Source organism: Physeter macrocephalus, chromosome 6 (genome assembly GCF_002837175.3).
Source record: "Physeter macrocephalus isolate SW-GA chromosome 6, ASM283717v5, whole genome shotgun sequence".
Classification (NCBI taxonomy): Eukaryota; Metazoa; Chordata; class Mammalia; order Artiodactyla; family Physeteridae; genus Physeter; species Physeter macrocephalus.
Window position 1 is genome coordinate 48,183,972 of NC_041219.1, and position 20,241 is coordinate 48,204,212.

At 53.8% G+C, this 20,241-nt stretch overlaps 1 protein-coding gene across 1 annotated transcript; it reads left to right on the top strand.

Annotated features, from left to right (window-relative positions):
• The first annotated feature begins 1,464 nt into the window (after positions 1 to 1,464).
• Positions 1,465 to 9,854, top strand: UPK3A (uroplakin 3A). Its single transcript, XM_007128745.3, has 6 exons — positions 1,465 to 1,561; positions 2,669 to 2,824; positions 3,703 to 3,982; positions 5,507 to 5,589; positions 7,273 to 7,405; positions 9,527 to 9,854. The coding sequence occupies exons 1-6, from the start codon at positions 1,510 to 1,512 to the stop codon at positions 9,684 to 9,686; spliced, it is 864 nt and encodes a 287-aa protein (XP_007128807.2). The 5' UTR covers positions 1,465 to 1,509; the 3' UTR covers positions 9,687 to 9,854.
• Positions 9,855 to 20,241: the final 10,387 nt, after the last annotated feature.

Consider the following 20,241-nt stretch of genomic DNA (forward strand, 5'->3'; position numbering starts at 1 on the left):
ATGCCACAACGAAGATCAAAGATCCCACATGTTGCAACTAAGACCTGGCTCAGCCAAATAAATAAATAAATAAATAAATATTTTTAAAAAGTATCAGTATTGACTCATGGATTTGGATTTTATCCAATGGGCTAAATATGTTACTTTGTGCTCAAATTTTCTCCAATCTGACCATTGGGAGCCCTTTCAAGCCCCTTCTGTGCCATCGTTCTTCGAGAGCTTCTTTACTTTCTAAGCTCCTCTGGACTTACCCTGTCCCAGCCCTGGAGTCACCATCTCTCCAGGGGCCCTGGTGCGGTTTGCTGGTGGATGAGGTTTCGGGTCCAAGAGTGCTAAGTGAGCTCCTTGCAACAGGCTGTCATCCCTTCTATGTCCTCTCAGTAGACAGAGCTTGGGAGTCGTTTTGTTACTTTTTCAAAATAATATTGCTAATTGAAAATACTCCCCCTTCCCCCACTCCAAATCCCCTTCATCCTATGGCGGGAAGCTGGGTCCTGACAGCACCAGTCCTAGGGTGCCCCAAAGTTGCTTCTCAGCTGCTCTGTATCCCACCGTCACCACTGCCTCACCAGTGAGGACCAGGGTCTCTTTGTCCTTAGAGGATGGTCCACCAAGGAAGCGCAGGCAGGCAGGCCTGTTCCACAGTCCCTCAGGTACAGTCCTTTTCTTCAAGTGGTTATACCATCAATGTCATACACAGATTCACTAGTTACTGTTGGGCTCCAGTTTTAAAATTTTCCGTCCTTTTACTTTTATTTTTAAAATGTAAAATCTAAGGTGTACTGGGAGATGGGCACGCTTCCTGAGGCTGGAGGGAACCATCTGGTCCAGGTGAAGACCCCAACACTATTTTCAAAAGCTCCCCCAGGAAGCACGCCTTGAAACCCTGATCCACCCTTTTTGAAACAGCCCTGGGCTGGGGGGCAGCACTCCTGCACTCCACCAGCCCCGGAGCCCACCTGCAGCCTTGGCGAGTCCCTGGCCTCCCGGGGCCTTGGCCTTGCGCCTCTGAACTGAAGGGCCACACCAGAGGTCTTCAGACAGCTCACAGACTCAGGACTTCGAGGTTTTCCATGACACCACTTTCACCCGTTAACCCGTTTCATCTTCACAAGAGCCCAGTGAATGGCACATAGTAGGGTTTCCATAAATAGAATTCCATAAAGGAATCAGCGTCCTCACTTTACAGTGTGGAAACTAAGGCTCAAAGAGGGAGTGGTTTGCCCCCAAGGTCTCATTAGGCGAGAGACGCCCTGAAAGCGCCGCTCCAGCCTCGCCACACAGTAGGAGCTTCGGTCAGGGGATGGATTTGTGCCCTGAGCACCTCGCGGTCCGGGGGAGCCCGGGACGGGGTTTATGCAAATATCCTGCGAGGAGGCCGAAGATTGGCTGGCTGCGGCGGGGGCGGGGCACGCCCGGGGCCCAGGGCGGACAGTTCCGCGCGGCGGGAGAGGCGCGGTGCACGTTCGCCCCCTGGACCGCCCGCCCTGTCGCAGCTTCTCTCGGGCTATGCCTCCGCTCTGGGTCCTGCTGGCCCTCGGCTGCCTGCGACTTGGCTCAGGTAAACGGCGGATGAGAGGAGGGGGCTGTGCCCGGGGAGGGCGGGCAGCTGTGTCCCGGGGCGTGTCCTGCACCCTGATCCTCCTGAAGGGTCCCCAGAGGAGCCTGGATGGGAAGTGGCATCAGGAATGGGAACTTATTCCCTCCAGGAATGGGCACAGATGCCTGCTCTGTGCCAGGCCCTGTGCAGGCTCTGGGGACCCAGATATTAATAATAATAGCCAACGTTGATTAATAAGCTTCTTCGGATGGGGATTCGAGGGCTCTGTGTTGGGTGCTGCAAGAGACACACAGGGGACTGTGGGAGAGCAGAGAAGGGACTGGACTAGACTCATGGTGATGCTTGGACTCGGGACACGGAGGGAGATTTCATGTGAAGGGGCAGCATGGGCAAGTTCAGGGAGGAAGGGGGTGGCATTGTCTCTCCTGGGAACCTCCCACCCATTGTCCATCGGTGTGACCGGAGCATGAGGTCAGGGGGTGTGCATGCAGGGGAGGCTGGAGACCCACGAGGCAAGGCCCAGAGCTTCAGGACCTCACTGCCCTCCAGAGAGGCTGGACCGTGTTGGAGGGCAGTAGGGAGCCAGGAAGGGGCCCAGCAGGAGAGGGACGCAGTCAGATTTGCACAATAGAGCGCAGCGCAGAGGATCGGGGAGGGCTGTTTACTAGGGTCCAGGTGAAGAGGGTGGACTCAGACCGGGCTGACGGGGTGGAGAGATGCATAGGAGGAGCAATGGGGTTCTTGGTGACTGAATGTCTGTTGGGGGGAGCGAGAGAGAAGTAGTTCAGCTGGATTTCCTGGTTCTGGTCAGGATGGCTGGGTGGGGACAGGGAGCTGCCCGTGTCTGAGACAAGTCCCTGAGATGGCCCACAGGGAGAGTGAAACCCAGTGCCTGGCTCACCGCAGATGTTCAGTAACTGCAGAGGGTGAGGGGGGGGTGTGTGTGTGTGTGTGTGTCTGTGTGTGTGTGTGCGTGTGCGCGTGCGCGTGCCCGCGCAGAGCGTGTGCGCGTGCGTGCGCGTGTGCGTGCGTGCGCGTGCGCAGAGCATGCCCATGGGTGTGGACAGTTCTGCTGGGGGTCAGCTGCTGGCCTCTTTGCTCCTCCAGGTGTGAACCTCCAGCCCCAGCTGGCTAGTGTGACCTTTGCCACCAGCAACCCCACACTTACCACCGTGGCCTTGGAAAAGCCTCTCTGCATGTTTGACAGCCCAGCGGCCCTCCATGGCACCTACGAGGTCTACCTCTATGTCCTGGTCGACTCGGGTAAGGGTCCTGCTTCCTCTGGGCTGCTCTGAAAGGGGCTTTGACCTGTCTGCAGGCAGGAGGGAAGGAGACAGGTAGAGGGGTGCTCCATCCCTGCAATTAAACCACCCATGCACCTCGCTGACATGCACTGGTGCCCGCTCTGTGCCAGCCCTGGGCGGGGTGACTGCGGTCACAGACGTGCATCTGCCCTGGAGGGACATCCAGTCTAGTGGGGGAAATAACAGCATCAATCACTGAGTACTTACATTGTGCTTCGTGCTCCGCACACCTTAGAGCTAATAGTTACAACCTGCCTGCAAGGTAACTGTTAGGCTGCTCATCACAGGGGCAAATCATCGGGGCTCAGAGAGGCTGAGTAACTCAGGGGAGCTCCCGGAGCTGGAGAGCAAATCAGATTCTGTGGTCCTCAAGCTCAAGTCCTGCGCAAGGCTTCCCGCGGTAGTTCAAGATCGGTGTTTGGGACGGAAGCCACGCATTCGGACTTGCTGGCTCTGGGCCAGCCCCGACCTGTTCACTGGCAGCAACCCTGGGATCTGAGAGTAGGGACCCGATGACAACCTCTTACGTTTCTAGCCAGCACCCGTTTACAGCAGCTCCTGGGGGGTCATCATTTTATTCTTTCAGCAAACAAGTATTGACTGCCTACCTGTGCCCAATCCCAATCTGCAGGCACTGCGAGGTATTTTCCTCCCATTTCACAGAGGGTCCAGAGGGGTAAAGTGAGTGGTCCAAGATCACCCACCAAGTAAGGAAGAGACCCTAGGGCCCAGTACAGCGCTGGCGCAGAGAGGATGCTTAGGGACGTTTGTTGAATGACTGAGTGAGTGACTAAGCTGGGGTGGCCAGGAACGTCACTCCCGGAACTGCCTCTACAGCCAGCTTCAGGAACGCCTCTGTGCAGGACAGCACCAAGGCCCCACTCAGCTCGACGTTCCAGCAAACAGAGGGAGGGAGGACAGGCCCCTACAAGGCGGTGGCCTTCGACCTGACCCCCTGCAGCGACCTGCCCAGCTTGGATGCTGTCAGGGATGTGTCCCGGGCCTCGGAGATCCTGAGCGCATACCTGGTCAGGGTGGGCACCGATGGGACCTGCCTGTCTGACCCCAACTTCTGGGGCCTCTGCAACCCACCCCTGTCAGCAGCCACGGAATACAGGTGGGTGTGAACGGCTGCCGGAGAGGGGCAGGTGTGCCCCAGCCCCGACGTGGGGTGACCTAGAGCCGGTGAAGTGTGAGAAGCCACACTTCTCTGGAGCCTACCACATGCCAGGACCGTCCCGGGTGCCATAAAGGATTCCTGGCTTCCTGGGCTCGTGACCGGGCACAGGGCCCTGCGCTCAGACGGACCCCCTCTTGGCTTAATGCTCTGCCACTGTCATCTTGAAATTCTTAAGTTTTAAACTAGGGGCCGCATTTTCCTTTTTACACTGGGCCCTACAAGTTATGCACCTGGTCCTGGCCCATCATCCATGTGGCAGTTCGTTTGACAGGGAAGGAGCTGTGGTCCAGAGAGGGAAGGGGGTCACCTCGAGAAAAACTGGGGCTCAGCGCAAAGACTTCTCCCGCCTCCCTGCAGTGCACCCTCTCGTGGCCCACCCATGAAAGGGTGCACTGCAGGCAGCGCACAGTGGCTCCCTGGTTCATTTTCACACGTATTTCCTGAGCATCTTTTCTGTGCCTGACCCAGGGCCAGGCGTCTTACCCAGTGCCGAGCCTTGATTACACGCACCCCTGTTACCATGGAGACGCCTAGGTTGGGGTCTCTGTACCCTCTAGGCCACATCTGGGGCCCAGGCCATCCCTTACCTCCATCCTCTCACAGGGCTCACCCTTCCTCTGGCTTCGGCCACTGCGCAGGACCTGAGTCCTGGCTGTCCTCTTCCCCACCCTCAACCCTTACCTCTGACCTTGTTCTTAATGTGGGAAAACCCCTCCCTCCTACTTGAGCCCACCCTACCTAGGGGACACCGGGCACACATACCAGCCTGTGGAATTCTCATCTTCAAACCTAGAGAAGCAGGGATTAAGCACAACACTGGATGCTACAAAGATTTTAAGGGTCTTCATGTTTTTTTAAGTGTCAAACTAGAGGCTGTTGATTTCTTTGATCTCAGAACATCCATCATTTTTAACTGAGGGTGAAGAAGACCTAAAGTAGGCCATGGGTATTCTCTAGTGTGTCACCTGATCTTCCTTTATGTTTTGTAACACTTGATTGGGATTTTCTGCATATTAAGTTAGCCTTTATCACAGGGCATCGGGGTTGCGAATGGATATTATTCCTTTTTTTTTTTTTTTAAGTCACTTTTGTGAGACCAAGGACCAGGCCGGGAATAGAGGAAGGCAAAAATGCAAGAAGGACAGATGGGTCAATACTCAGCAAATCTGCTACATGCACAATATATACGGCAGAGAAACAGAGGGGTTCCCAGAGGGAGAGCCTAGGCTCCGATGGCTTCGTGGATGAGGTGGCATCTGAGCTGTGGAAACACGTGGGCAAAGGTGCTGCCAATGCAAAGTCCAGCAGCATCCTGTTGCCAGAGCCCCCCCGCCCCACTGGGGCCACCTAGATCTCCATCTCCTACGAGCCCCAGCTCTGCCCCGGTCCCTCCCCCTCCCTGTGGCTGAAGCTGAGGCTCACAGGATGGAGAGAAGTCACCCCTGCTCCATTTCCTTCCAGATTCAAGTACGTCCTGGTCAATATGTCCACAGGCTTGGTACAGGACCAGACCCTGTGGTCGGACCCCATCCGCACCAACCGACGTAAGTGGTGGAAGTGAGCTGGGAGTGGTCCTCGAGGGAACCCAGGGAAGCAGACTCATGCTGTCACTTGGAAGAGTCTCCCCAGATACAAGCAGGTTACTGGGTTATGAGGAAAATGCATCTTAAAATAGTTTAACCCAAGACTTCATCCTCTCTCTCTCCCTCCCTCCCTCCCTCCCTCCCTCGAGGACCAAGTGCCATGACAGAGGAAGGTGGAGGGTTTGCAGGCGTTTGGGCTGGCTGGCTGGATGGGTGTAACTGAAGACAGAGTCAGCCGGAATTTCCAGCCCTGATGGTGCATTTGCCTCCAAAGGGCTCAGCGTTTATCCTGCATTTAGACCCTAACGAGCCCCTTTGTTGAGCCCTCACAAGGACATCATTATTCTGTAAGGCGGCTCCAGAGGCATCTTAGCCACAGGGGCATGAGCCAGGAAGCAGCAGGAGTGCCATTTTCCTATGGTTTTTCTGAAATGGGGGGTCTTGCAGGCCCAGGCATCTGCCAGTGGTCCTGCCCTGCCCCCCTCAAGCCTCCATCTGAGTTCTCAACACAGATCCCAGGTTTATACACACCAAATCATGTCCGCTGAACCTTAGGGGTGACAGAAGAGATTTCGTACGGTAATTTTGACGACCTGTGACCCTAACTTTAGAACTCCCTGGGAATTCCCTGGCAGTCCAGACTCCGCACTTTCACTTCAGCTGTCCTGGGTTCGATCCCTGGTCGGGGGGCTGAGATCCCACAAGCTGCGGGGCACAGCCAAATAGAACAATTCCCCTGCCACCCATGGTAATCTCATGGGCCAGTTAGGGCTCTGTGAGGTTGCCTGAGGTCACACGGCTAGTGAGGGTGTAGCTGGGCAGGCGTGCATGTGGCCGGGGGCTCCTTCCTACCCTCTGTCCCTGCTCACCCCTCCAGTGGCACGCCCATGCTTTGCGGAAACACTGAAACAGCACTGCCCTGGGACCGAGAGTCCCAAGTTCAAGCCCAGCATCTGAGCCTCACTGCTGGGTGGGACCTCAGTTTTCCCATCTGAAAAGTGGGAAGAAGAATCCTTGCTCTGCTTCCCCAGCAGGGTTCCTTTGGGTAATCCAGGTAAAAGCACCAGGCCCAGCTCTCTTGGGGCAGTGAGACAGGCCTCCAGGCTTGAGGCTGGAGTCTCAGTGCCCCTGAACAGGAGCTCCATCTCCCTGAGCCGCAGGGAGCAATCTGCAGAACGGGGGTCTCATGGGATTTGCAGGAGACACTGGATGAAAAGTGGCCAGCTCACAGTAGGATCTATAAATGGTTTCTCCACTTAGTTCCAAAAGGGTGACACTGGCCAGAGCAGAGGGAGGGCACAGTCCCCCTGACTCCGTTAGACTGGGGACCTACGCTCCACCTTTACTTTGTTTATACTCTCTGTATCCCATCCGTCTCGGAAGACTTGAGTCAGTTGATAATTTAAAATTATGCAAAAAGACAGTTAAAAGAGGGTGAGAGCAGACACATGCAAGAGAAAGTTGGGGAGTGGGATGTGGTAGCAAGTCAGATAATTACACCTGAAACCCAGGGAGGGGCACTGACCTGGGTCCTTGCTTCATCCCTGAGATTTTAGGCTTCCAGGGCAGGGGGCCCCCTGTGCGTCCCTGGGAGGAGGCTGGGGGGGTGCAGCATCTGGAGAGTAACCAGCCTGCATCCCACAGTCGCTCCGTACTCGGCGATCGACACGTGGCCGGGCCGGCGGAGCGGGGGCATGATCGTCATCACGTCCCTCCTGGGCTCCCTGCCCTTCTTCTTGCTCATTGGCTTTGCTGGCGCCATTGTCCTCAGCCTCGTGTGAGTACCCGCCAGTTGGGGGGGACGCAGACAGGGCTTGGGGACACACTCCACCAGGAGGGTCTCCTGAGGTGGGGAGAGCCCGGGAGCAAGAGGGCTGCCTTCCACCCTGGGTGGGGTGGGGTCTAGTGAGAGGGGAGCAGGGTCCTGGGGTGTCCAAGGTCAAGTCTTCAGCTGGGTAGGGGGTTGCTGAACACTGGGGCTTTGTGGGCAGATCCTAGCTCTGACACAGCTGTGCGTCTTGGGTACGTATCTTATGCTTCTATGCCTCAGTTTCCTCTTCTGGAAAATGGAGATTCTAATCAATATTATCTGCCCCATGGAGTTTCGAGGGTTAAGTGAAATATTCCCTATAGAGTCCTCAGGGCAGTACCCAGGTACTAAATGGGTATGAGCTTCTGTTGTCCTTATAATTCACTCGCTTGCAGTACAGATGGGGAAACTGAGGCCTGAGGGGGGAAGGGTGGCCCAGGGTCACACCCCCAGGTAAAACAGAGCTGGACCAGAGCTCCTGAGTCTCCTGGCACCACTACCAACTCTGATGTGTGTCTATTTAGATCAGGACTGGAGGTGTCCCATGGGGTGTCTAGAGCAGCTAATGGGGCTGCCTGGTGGGAAGACAGGAATCCACTAATCCTGGGAGGATGGAGCAGGGGGTGAATCGAGGCAGCCGCAGGTGCAGGTGCCATGAGAATCCAGAAGAGGGCAGGGCAGATCCTACCTGGAGCATCAGGGTGGGCTTCCTGGAGGAGGGAACAGCAGGAACAGATTTTTACCAGGACTGGGATGAATTGAAAACTCACATGCAGTGTGCATCTCAGCAAGAGAGGCGGGAGACCCAGGCGGCTTTAAAGATGGGGGGCGGGGGGAGTTGCCTGTCCCGGCGCGGGTGGAGAGAGCGGATGGAAAAGCTCCTTGGAGTAGGTGAAATTACGTGGAAAGGTAGAGATTAGCCAGGCAGGAAGAGACGTGGGGTGGGTGAAGGGAGCGGGCAGTGAACTTGGAAATCAGATTGCCCTCTGACATTTAAGTTAAAAACACACGGCTTCCCTGGTGGCGCAGAGGTTGCGCGTCCGCCTGCCGATGCAGGGGAACCGGGTTCGCGCCCCGGTCTGGGAGGATCCCACGTGCCGCAGAGCGGCTGGGCCCGTGAGCCATGGCCGCTGGGCCTGCGCGTCCGGAGCCTGTCCTCCGCAACGGGAGAGGCCACAGCACAGGGAGGCCCGCATACCACACAAAAAAAAAAAAAAAAAAAAAAAAAACACAAAACACACGGCTTCCCTGGTGGCGCAGAGGTTGCGCGTCCGCCTGCCGATGTAGGGGAACCGGGTTCGCGCCCCGGTCTGGGAGGATCCCACGTGCCGCAGAGCGGCTGGGCCCGTGAGCCATGGCCGCTGGGCCTGCGCGTCCGGAGCCTGTCCCCCGCAACGGGAGAGGCCACAGCACAGGGAGGCCCGCATACCACACAAAAAAAAAAAAAAAAAAAAAAAAAACACAGATAACAGATGAGATGAGCCACCAAGAGACTGGTCTGTCTGGCCAGACCTGGGAGCAGTCGGGATGTGGTGATGTCCCTCCCTCCCTTTGGGCAGCACCCTAATCTGGCACCAAGGTCCTGTTATCTGACTTTAGCCTGGCTCTTCCATTTGTGCCTCCTACCATCCCCACCCCAGCTCCAGCTGCACCCAACTTCCCACTCTTTCCCCAGACACTTCCTAGTCCTTCCTATGAAATGCCTGGAATACTTTTCGGAGCCTCCACTCTCCTCCTTTAAGGGCAGATTAACTGCCTCCTCCTCCAGGAAGCCCTCCAGTGGACTCGTCCACTCTGTCTGGTCATTGTGTGCTGTGGTCTGTCTCCCCATACAGTCTTAGCTCTTTGGGGACATTTGTCCAGCTCACGGTAAGACCTGTAAATTGTTCACACAATTCCAAAAGAGTGACACTTTTCTTATCCCAGGGCCTGGCACACAGTAAGTGCTCTGGAGAGATTGGTCTATTGAATGAAGGCCTAAGGTGACCTCTGTGAAAGCAATGTCTAAGTAGAAAGGTCCCTGACCAGCTGACGGGTTGGGGTTTGCTCTGCGCCCCTAACCCTGGCTCTGTTCATCTCCTCCGTCAGGGACGTGGGCAGTGCCGACGGGGAAACAGCCCACGACTCCCAGATCACACAGGAGGCCGTCCCCAAGTCCCTGGGGACCTCGGAGCCCTCGTACACGTCTGTGAACCGGGGGCCGCCCCTGGACAGGGCCGAGGTGTATGCCGGCAAGCTCCAGGACTGACTCCAGGCGGCCCCAGTCTCCTCGAGGGGCTTGCTCAGGGGTCTGCGGAGGGCCATGTTCACACCCTGACTCCAACCAAGGCGAACACAGGGCCTGTTGGTCCAACTGCAGGAAAGCACTTGATAAAATCTTCCCAAGATTTTGAGTTCAATAAAGACTTACAGAATGAATGAGTGAGATGCTGAATGAATGAATGAGTCGTCATTTTGAGGGTTTGCATCGTTTCTCTGGAGGGTGGGGGCAGGGGGCTAATTTTCAGTCAAAGCGAAGGTGGAGAGGGTAAGGAAATCAGGGCTGTTAGGGCACCGGGGTTGTCTGAGTCTCAGGCTCCTCCGGAAGATGGGAAATCAGCACCTCCCCTGAGGGCTTCGTGTGAGCTTTAGGGATTATTGGATGCTGTTTGGGGGTTTGCTGGCTGTGAAGTACTAGAAGCTGATCTGAGCCCAGGGTACGGCTCTGCTGGCAGCTCGTCCTGTCCCCCCCACCAACCCTGTAGTCAGCTCTTTCTCTTTGGGGCTCAGTTTCCTCATCTGTAAAATGGGCTGATGTAAACAGTTAATTTCAGGGCCATGCACTCCTGGATCCCTTCATAGCTTTTTCTGAGGACCCCACCACAGGCAGGCAAAAGGGGCTGCAGGACACAGGGGAGGGGCACCAAGTCCTCTTGAGGGGCAGACGGGCTCTCCCAGTCCTGGGTCTGTGAGTCTCCACTCAGATAACTCAATTCTGTCTTCTGAGCCAGGTAGCAAGACTGCTTTCCTTTCTGGGATATGCAAAACAAGTCAGTCCAACTTCCCATCACTGAAGGAAGAAGAGGTTTGTCAGGGGACTTCCCCAGCGGTCCAGTGGTTAAGACTCCGTGCTTCCAGTGCAGGGGGCGCAGGTTTGATCCCTGGCTGGGGAACTAAGATCCCACGTGCCAAGCGGTGTGACCAAAAAAACAAAAAAACAAACAAACAAAAAAAAAAACAAAAAAAAGAAGAGGTTTGTCAGAGCAGGGGTGGTTAAAGCAAGAACGCTACCTGACAGCTGTGAGCCCCAGCAGGCTGATGGGGTGCTCTCAGGGCACCAGATCACGGATGCTGAGACATGTCCAGATGCACCAGAGGGGGCCATAGCTGACAAGGCAGGAGGCCTTTGGCCCCTTTGGAATGGCATTCAGGCCCCTTCTGTGCAGCACAGGGGAGAGGAGGGTAAACCTTCATCTTTGGGCAACATGGGGTTGGGGGGTGAGCTTGGATTCGAAGGCAGAAGCCAAGCCTTGGCCAGCTTCCAGCAAGTTCTATCCAGTCTGCAGAATAACCCAAGCTGGTGGGTGGGAGAGGCTGGGCTTGGCTTATGGATTCTGGGCTGGACTCAAGCTTCACAGAAACTTCTAATTATAAATACCCACAGAAGCAATTTTTCTGGCTCACTTCTCAGATTCTGAAGGATCCTCTCCTCCCATGACTGAGCTGGCAGGGCCTTCAGAGCTGAGCTTTCCACCTCCACACAAGATGCTGCTTCACCTTCCCTCCCATCTCAATCATGGTTCATCAATGAGCTGATCACTGTAGACATGCTGTGTGACTTGGGGCAAGGAAGTACCCCCTCTGGGCTCCTCTGACCTCATCTGTGCAAAAAGAGTCAGAATGTTTGTGAAGTTTACTCCAAAATAGGTGATTTTTTCTGAGATCTAATCAATCACGAGGTGATGTCATTCAGTTAAATCCAACCAAGCCCTGAGCTCCAGGCTTGGGAAAACTCGGAGCCACCCACCCGGTCAGGATAGAAATGCACAGAGGAATTGTCAGAGCAGAGCCCTGGACAGAGCATGGTCTGGCCTTCGACACACAGGTCAGTTTAGAAGTCCTGTAAGAATCAGAGGTAGGATTCCCCTCCCCACCCAATCAGGGCTGGCATAGCCAGGAGGGCTTCCTGGAGGAGGAGGTGATTTTCTCAACCTTTCTCAACATATAACCTTTTGAGATTTTTTTTTTCTGGCAGCGTAATTCCCTTGGGGCCCATCCAAGTTGTTGCAGGTCTCAACAGTGCGTTCCTTTTTATTGCTGAGTAAGTGTCCCATGATGTAAATGGACCACAGTTTGTGTATCTGTTCTCCCACTGAAGGACATTTGAGCTGTTTTCAGTTTTTGGCTGTTATGAATACAGCTGCTATGAACATTTATGTAAGATTTTTACATGAACATAATTTTAATTTTTCTGGGATGAATACCTGAGTGCTATTGCTGGGTTGCATGGGAAGTGCATGTTTACTTTTTTTTTTTTTAATTTCTTTTTGGCTGTGTTGGGTCTTTGTTGCTGCACGCAGGCTTTCTCTAGTTGCAGCGAGCGGGGGTTACTCTTCATTGCGGTGCTCGGGCTTCTCATTGTGGTGGCTTCTCTTGTTGCGGAGCACAGCATGCGCTCTAGAGCGCAGGCTCAGTAGCTGTGGCGCACGGGCTTAGTTGCTCCACCGCATATGGGATCTTCCCGGACCAGGGCTTGAGCCCGTGCCCCCTGCATTGGCAGGCAGATTCTTAACCACTGCGCCACCAGGGAAGTACAACACTATTTTTTATTTTAGCCATTCTGATAGGTGTGCAGTGGTTGTATGCCGTCACATCCCCACTCACGGTGTGAGAGTTCCAGTTCCTCCAGATCTTCCCGGACCAGGGCTTGAACCCGTGCCCCCTGCATTGGCAGGCAGATTCTTAACCACTGCGCCACCAGGGAAGTACAACACTATTTTTTATTTTAGCCATTCTGATAGGTGTGCAGTGGTTGTATGCCGTCACATTCCCACTCACGGTGTGAGAGTTCCAGTTCCTCCACATCTTCTGCCACACTTGGTATGGTCAGGCTTTTAAATGCTGGCCATTCTGGTGGTGTGTAGTGGTTTTGATTTTCATTTCCCCATAATAATGTTGAACACCTTTTCAGGTTCTTATTTGCCGTTCATATATCTTCCTTGATGAAACGTGTTCAAATCTTTTGCTCAGTTTTTAAAAACTGGGTTGTTTGTTTATTACCGAGTCATGAGTTCTTAGTATATTTTAGATTGGGTCCTTAGTCAGATATGTGTTTTGCAAATTGCTCCCAGGCTGTGTTTTGCCCTTTTACTTTCATAGTGGTGTCTGTCCCTGACCCAACTTCCCTTTTCTTTATAGCCTCCCCACGCCCTGACACGTGTTTTTTTTTCTTTATAAATTTTAACAATGGTTATGTTTGTTTAAATTAATTAATTAATTAATTTTTGGCTGCATTAGGTCTTCACTGCTGTGGCAGGCTTTCTCTAGTTGCGGCGAGCGGGAGCTACTTTTCCTTGCAGTGGGTGGGCTGCTTATTGCAGTGGCTTTTCTTACTGCGGAGCATGGGCCTAGGCACGTGACATGTGTTTACTGCCCATTTCCCTTCTACACCGTCAGCTCCATGAGGGCAGGGGCTATTTTCCTGCTGTGTCCTCAGCTCCTAGGAGGTTTTCATGCTGGTCCCCCTGGCCTTATCATGGCTGCTGGGGAGCAGGGGCCTGGATTGGTGAGCTGAGACCTCAGAGTGGCTTGTTGCAAACTTCCAGGCCAGGGCTGAGGAGGCCTGAGCTGGGGCCTGGGTGGGAGGCAGACGAAACAGCAGAGAAGGAGAGCCAGAGAGACTTCTCCAAGCTTCCCTCCTCCCTTCTCCTGCCAGCGAAGCCGTCCTGCTAGCTACACACGCCCCACTGGCTGCCCAGCACTGGCATCACAGTCTTACCTGCCAGCCTGCCCAGACACAGGTACAGCACCAGGAGTTTCTACAGGAAATTGATGTGGGGGGAGGTAGGGGAATTTCCTGGCGGTCCGGTGGTTAGGACTCCGCCCTTTTGCTGCCGACAGCTCCGGTTCCATCCCTGCTCCGGGAACTAAAATCCCACAAGCCACACGGGGGCGTAGTGTGTGTTATCTACTGTAGGGTGTGGTCCAGAGGTATAAGATAGGCATACCTCAGGACTTTACACCGTGCAGGGCATCTTTGTGTTATGATGTGGGTCTTTCCGTGGCAACAGAGCAACAACTTCCTTTCTAGGATGGAAGGATTGTCAGCTCATCCCTGATGTCTCTTCCCTCTCCTGGGGCCCCGCCTGTGACTCTGTCCCTTTTCTCCATTCTGCTAACACCACGCCCTTTCTGTAGCCAGGTATGTCCTGCAGCGGTTCCAAGCAGTTGCCCACCCTCCAGCTTGGCCTGGTTACTGTAAGTCCTCAGTGTCTGTTTTTCAGTCTGTTAAAGGGGAATAATAATACCTACCGCATAAGACGACTGACGGTGCGGTAAGATGCATATGGAGAGTTTAGCACGTGGCACGTGGTAGGTGCTCAATAAACAGTAGCGTAAACACGCACGCAAAAGCATGTCCACGAGAGCAACTTCTGCACAGAAGTGAGTGGGGTCTGTCCGGGGAACCGAGCCTTGTGGGTTCACGCATACACATATTCACTCCTGTGTTCAGTACACGCTGAATGAGACGTGCTCACACCCGTGGGGTGGAGGCTGGGATGCGGACTCCTACACCCTGCGGCACCCACACCGTGTGACATACATCCCCATCCCTGCACCATGCCGGCTCCGTGTCTACCTGCCCCGCCACTGCCTTATCTGCTCTGAGAGTGCAACGCAGCCAGGTGGCAGTGCCTCCCAGTAATTTTCCACAGCTTGAGAGAAGCTGTGTCTCTCTTGGATATGGGGGAGGGGAGGGGAAGGGAAGGCATTTTTCCCAAGGTGTCCCTTCTGCTGGCTTTGTCCTTGTTAGGCTGCCTGGCTGAGCTTTGGGGTGGAGGGGCTGAGACTTCCAGCCTGCACCTCGCCTGGAGCTGAACTGATTACTCCAGCTGCACCGTCCTGGCACACCCTGCCCGGGGGGGCCCCCCCGCTGTGCCTTGGGTCTGACCTCTGACAGCACCGAGCCCACAGGGTTCTGTTTATCAAGGTCCACGCTGGGGCCTGGGGGCCTTGAGGGCAGGGGCTGTCTCCTACAGGTCCAGGTGTAAGCAGATAGGTTAGGGGGTCCCCAGAGAAAGAGAACCAGGCATGGCTTTCTTGACATAAGAGAGGCTATTTTTGGCCTAAGCCATTTGGGGATGTCAGCTTGGCCATAGTGCTTTGCCCTTGAACAGGTCTCAGTAATTAATGATATTAAGAGAAGTGAGGGAATGCAGGAACAAAGGAAAAGCAATCAAGAAACAATAGTCAGTGATAAAACAGAGTCCCGGTTCCTCCTCAAGAGATACACATCCTAATCCAATACAGTCTCTGAGTTCTGCAGGAGCTGAGGCCCCCATCCAAGTGGAGGACAGAAAGATGATGTTGACCCTTCTGGCTTCAATCAGCTAAAGCTTGGACTCTGGCGACCTTTGCCCCAATTCTATGCCGAATTCTCCTCTGCTCAAGCCCCTTCCTGAACATACATGCGTCTTTAGTTTATTATTTCTTTTTGGCCACGCCACGTGGCTTGTGGGATCTCAGTTCCCAGCCCGGGCCCTCGGCAGTGAGAGCACAGAGTCCTAACCACTGGACCGCCAGGGAATTCCCCACCCTTAGCTTAAAACTTTCCCAATTTTGTGGTCTGGGGAGACACTGCTTTGGGAAAGATCCTCAGTGTTCTCCTTCCTTGCTGCAAGTAATAATAAATCCTTCCTTCTCCTGCTTTTTCCCCTTTTTTGAAAATACGTATTTATTTATTTGGCTGTGCCAGGTCTTAGTTGCAGCATGTGGGATTTTTTTTTTTTTTTTTTTTTTTTTTTGCGGTATGCGGGATCTAGTTCCCTGGCCAGGGATCGAACCCGGGCCCCCGGCCTTGGGAGTGTGGAGTCTTATCCACTGCACCACCAGGGAAGTCCCCATTTTTCTACTTTTGAAAGACTTTTGCTTTTTCAGATAATAGAAGGGAACTGGAAAAGAAGGCAAGGTTTTTACCTTCATGTTGCAGGAAACATATTTGTACCTGTCAAATTCCAACAGCTGGCATTATTGTTGTTCTGTGGATAAGCCCACACAAACACCTCTTAGAGAGTTATTTGGGTGTTGGTCTCATAAATCATAACTTGCTTGTAGCTTGTTTATGAAGCTTCAGTAAAGACTCTTCAGAGGATGACATCAGATCGTTGAGATCAAATTCAACCTCAAAGGAGGGTTTTTTTCCCAAAATAATTAAGGCAACAAACAAGGCACATTTTGCAGTCATTCCCCGGATATGATAAGTCACACCGTCTTCAGGGTTCGTGTACTCAAAGCAGTGAATAATAATATGATGACCAGAGCGTGTCAGGTGATTCTGCTGGTAGGCACTGGGACGCAGGAAGTATTCCAGAGGCACCAGGAACACATGCTTAACTTCATCGGGGTTAGGCTTGGCCTGGAAGTTGGAGTCTATAAATCCTACAACAGGGGTTATCAATGTATCTCTCTGAAAGCAAAACACAAAAGATACAAACCGAGAAGTGAAGACATACTGTTTCAAAAAAAAAGCATGGTTTGGGCTTCTCTCGTGGCGCAGTGGTTGAGAGTCCGCCTGCCGAGGCAGGGGACGCAGGTTCGTGCCCCGGTCCGGGAAGATCCCACATGCCGCGGAGCGGCTGGGCCCGTGAGCCGTGGCCGCTGGGCCTGCGCGTCCGGAGCCTGTGCTCCACAACGGGAGAGGCCCGCGTACCGCAAAAAAAAAAAAAGCAAAAAAAAAGCATGGTTAAAAGCATGCCACTTCTACATAAGCTAAGCTCACAGGCCAAAGCAGTCAGTTACATAAAACTTGCTCCATAAGTAAACTTTATGTCCCCCAAAATGGGAGTGGTCTCTGCCCTACCTGAGGCAGCATCTCAGATGAGTCTGAAAATGATATCTTGGGGGAACATAAATTGGTACAATCTTTCGGAACAGAGATTTAGTAATATTATAAAAATGTGCTCCCTTTAGCCAACTGGCCGGCTTGGGCTGGGCAGGGCAGGGAGGGCGGACTCAGGAAGGACGGGAAGGCTGGCAAGAGGAAGTGGCTTTTGATCCGGTTAGGTTTTCTTCAGGGAAGGGAAGGGCTTCCAGGGGCAGACAATGGGAGGAGGGGGCCACCAGAATAACAAGATCACTAGGGGACACTAAACCAGCTGCGCACCTCTGTGCCTAGCCCATCTATGCGCGATCTCATTTGGTCCTCTCAGCCACCCCAGGAGGCGCGCGCTAGCATCACAGGTTTTACAGACGCGGAACCTGGGACTCGGACGGGCGTGTGGTCACTGGGGCTCACGGGATCCGAACCCAAGCTGGTCCCATTCTCAGCTTCCGGGTGAGAGTATTTCTTGATGAGGGAAGAGCACGGGTGGACACTCACTCATTCACATTCGGGCACCGATCGTGTGCCCAGCCCCGTTTTAGCTTCTGGGTACCCAGGGATGGACACGGCGGACAAGGTCCCGGCTCTCCCGGGGAGCTGGGGAGAGACAAATAACAAGTATACGTAATTTCAGAGTGGTAAGAATTCTGAAAGAAAAGAACGCGGGGCTGGGGGGAGGGGACTGGCGATTTTAGGTCCTCAGGGTCTTTGGCAAGCAGGGCGTGTCTGGAGACCCGACACTGGCTCGGGTCTGGACCCAACTCGGGTTGGAGAATAGAAGCTGTGCATGAGTGTGATGCAGAGCCTGGCTGCAGAGAGGCGCCTCCGATTGCACTTAATGGTCTCTATGTCCCTGCAAAGTGCGCCCGCGCCCATTTTGCAGATGAAGAAGCTGAGAACGCGCGGCGAGCAGCTGCAGGCGGAGCGCGGACGAAGGCTCGGCCCAGCTACAGCCCTCCGCGCACTCGACCGCGCTTGCGCCGGAGATGGGGGCGGGGCCTCCTGGGAGGGCGGGGCCGGCGGCAAGGGAGCCGGTGGTTTCGGGGCGGAACCTTCGCGCGGCGAGGGCGGGCGCACGGGGCAAGGTTTTGCCGTAACGCCGCGGCCGGCCTCCGTGGGAGTCGCGGCTGTGGGCTGCGCGTCGTCTGCTCCGGCTCCGGCTCCGGCTCCGGCTCCGGCTCCGGGTGCGCGCGCCGTCGCTGCGGGGGCTGCGGCTGCTGCTAGTGCGGGTCCGGGTGCGGCTGCGGCTGTGGCTGGTAGAAATGCACAGAGGAATTGTCAGAGCAGAGCCCTGGACAGAGCATGGTCTGGCCTTCGACACACAGGTCAGTTTAGAAGTCCTGTAAGAATCAGAGGTAGGATTCCCCTCCCCACCCAATCAGGGCTGGCATAGCCAGGAGGGCTTCCTGGAGGAGGAGGTGATTTTCTCAACCTTTCTCAACATATAACCTTTTGAGATTTTTTTTTTCTGGCAGCGTAATTCCCTTGGGGCCCATCCAAGTTGTTGCAGGTCTCAACAGTGCGTTCCTTTTTATTGCTGAGTAAGTGTCCCATGATGTAAATGGACCACAGTTTGTGTATCTGTTCTCCCACTGAAGGACATTTGAGCTGTTTTCAGTTTTTGGCTGTTATGAATACAGCTGCTATGAACATTTATGTAAGATTTTTACATGAACATAATTTTAATTTTTCTGGGATGAATACCTGAGTGCTATTGCTGGGTTGCATGGGAAGTGCATGTTTACTTTTTTTTTTTTTAATTTCTTTTTGGCTGTGTTGGGTCTTTGTTGCTGCACGCAGGCTTTCTCTAGTTGCAGCGAGCGGGGGTTACTCTTCATTGCGGTGCTCGGGCTTCTCATTGTGGTGGCTTCTCTTGTTGAGGAGCACAGCATGCGCTCTAGAGCGCAGGCTCAGTAGCTGTGGCGCACGGGCTTAGTTGCTCCACCGCATATGGGATCTTCCCGGACCAGGGCTTGAACCCGTGCCCCCTGCATTGGCAGGCAGATTCTTAACCACTGCGCCACCAGGGAAGTACAACACTATTTTTTATTTTAGCCATTCTGATAGGTGTGCAGTGGTTGTATGCCGTCACATTCCCACTCACGGTGTGAGAGTTCCAGTTCCTCCACATCTTCTGCCACACTTGGTATGGTCAGGCTTTTAAATGCTGGCCATTCTGGTGGTGTGTAGTGGTTTTGATTTTCATTTCCCCATAATAATGTTGAACACCTTTTCAGGTTCTTATTTGCCGTTCATATATCTTCCTTGATGAAACGTGTTCAAATCTTTTGCTCAGTTTTTAAAAACTGGGTTGTTTGTTTATTACCGAGTCATGAGTTCTTAGTATATTTTAGATTGGGTCCTTAGTCAGATACGTGTTTTGCAAATTGCTCCCGGGCTGTGTTTTGCCCTTTTACTTTCATAGTGGTGTCTGTCCCTGACCCAACTTCCCTTTTCTTTATAGCCTCCCCACGCCCTGACACGTGTTTTTTTTTCTTTATAAATTTTAACAATGGTTATGTTTGTTTAAATTAATTAATTAATTAATTTTTGGCTGCATTAGGTCTTCACTGCTGTGGCAGGCTTTCTCTAGTTGCGGCGAGCGGGAGCTACTTTTCCTTGCAGTGGGTGGGCTGCTTATTGCAGTGGCTTTTCTTACTGCGGAGCATGGGCCTAGGCACGTGACATGTGTTTACTGCCCATTTCCCTTCTACACCGTCAGCTCCATGAGGGCAGGGGCTATTTTCCTGCTGTGTCCTCAGCTCCTAGGAGGTTTTCATGCTGGTCCCCCTGGCCTTATCATGGCTGCTGGGGAGCAGGGGCCTGGATTGGTGAGCTGAGACCTCAGAGTGGCTTGTTGCAAACTTCCAGGCCAGGGCTGAGGAGGCCTGAGCTGGGGCCTGGGTGGGAGGCAGACGAAACAGCAGAGAAGGAGAGCCAGAGAGACTTCTCCAAGCTTCCCTCCTCCCTTCTCCTGCCAGCGAAGCCGTCCTGCTAGCTACACACGCCCCACTGGCTGCCCAGCACTGGCATCACAGTCTTACCTGCCAGCCTGCCCAGACACAGGTACAGCACCAGGAGTTTCTACAGGAAATTGATGTGGGGGGAGGTAGGGGAATTTCCTGGCGGTCCGGTGGTTAGGACTCCGCCCTTTTGCTGCCGACAGCTCCGGTTCCATCCCTGCTCCGGGAACTAAAATCCCACAAGCCACACGGGGGCGTAGTGTGTGTTATCTACTGTAGGGTGTGGTCCAGAGGTATAAGATAGGCATACCTCAGGACTTTACACCGTGCAGGGCATCTTTGTGTTATGATGTGGGTCTTTCCGTGGCAACAGAGCAACAACTTCCTTTCTAGGATGGAAGGATTGTCAGCTCATCCCTGATGTCTCTTCCCTCTCCTGGGGCCCCGCCTGTGACTCTGTCCCTTTTCTCCATTCTGCTAACACCACGCCCTTTCTGTAGCCAGGCATGTCCTGCAGCGGTTCCAAGCAGTTGCCCACCCTCCAGCTTGGCCTGGTTACTGTAAGTCCTCAGTGTCTGTTTTTCAGTCTGTTAAAGGGGAATAATAATACCTACCGCATAAGACGACTGACGGTGCGGTAAGATGCATATGGAGAGTTTAGCACGTGGCACGTGGTAGGTGCTCAATAAACAGTAGCGTAAACACGCACGCAAAAGCATGTCCACGAGAGCAACTTCTGCACAGAAGTGAGTGGGGTCTGT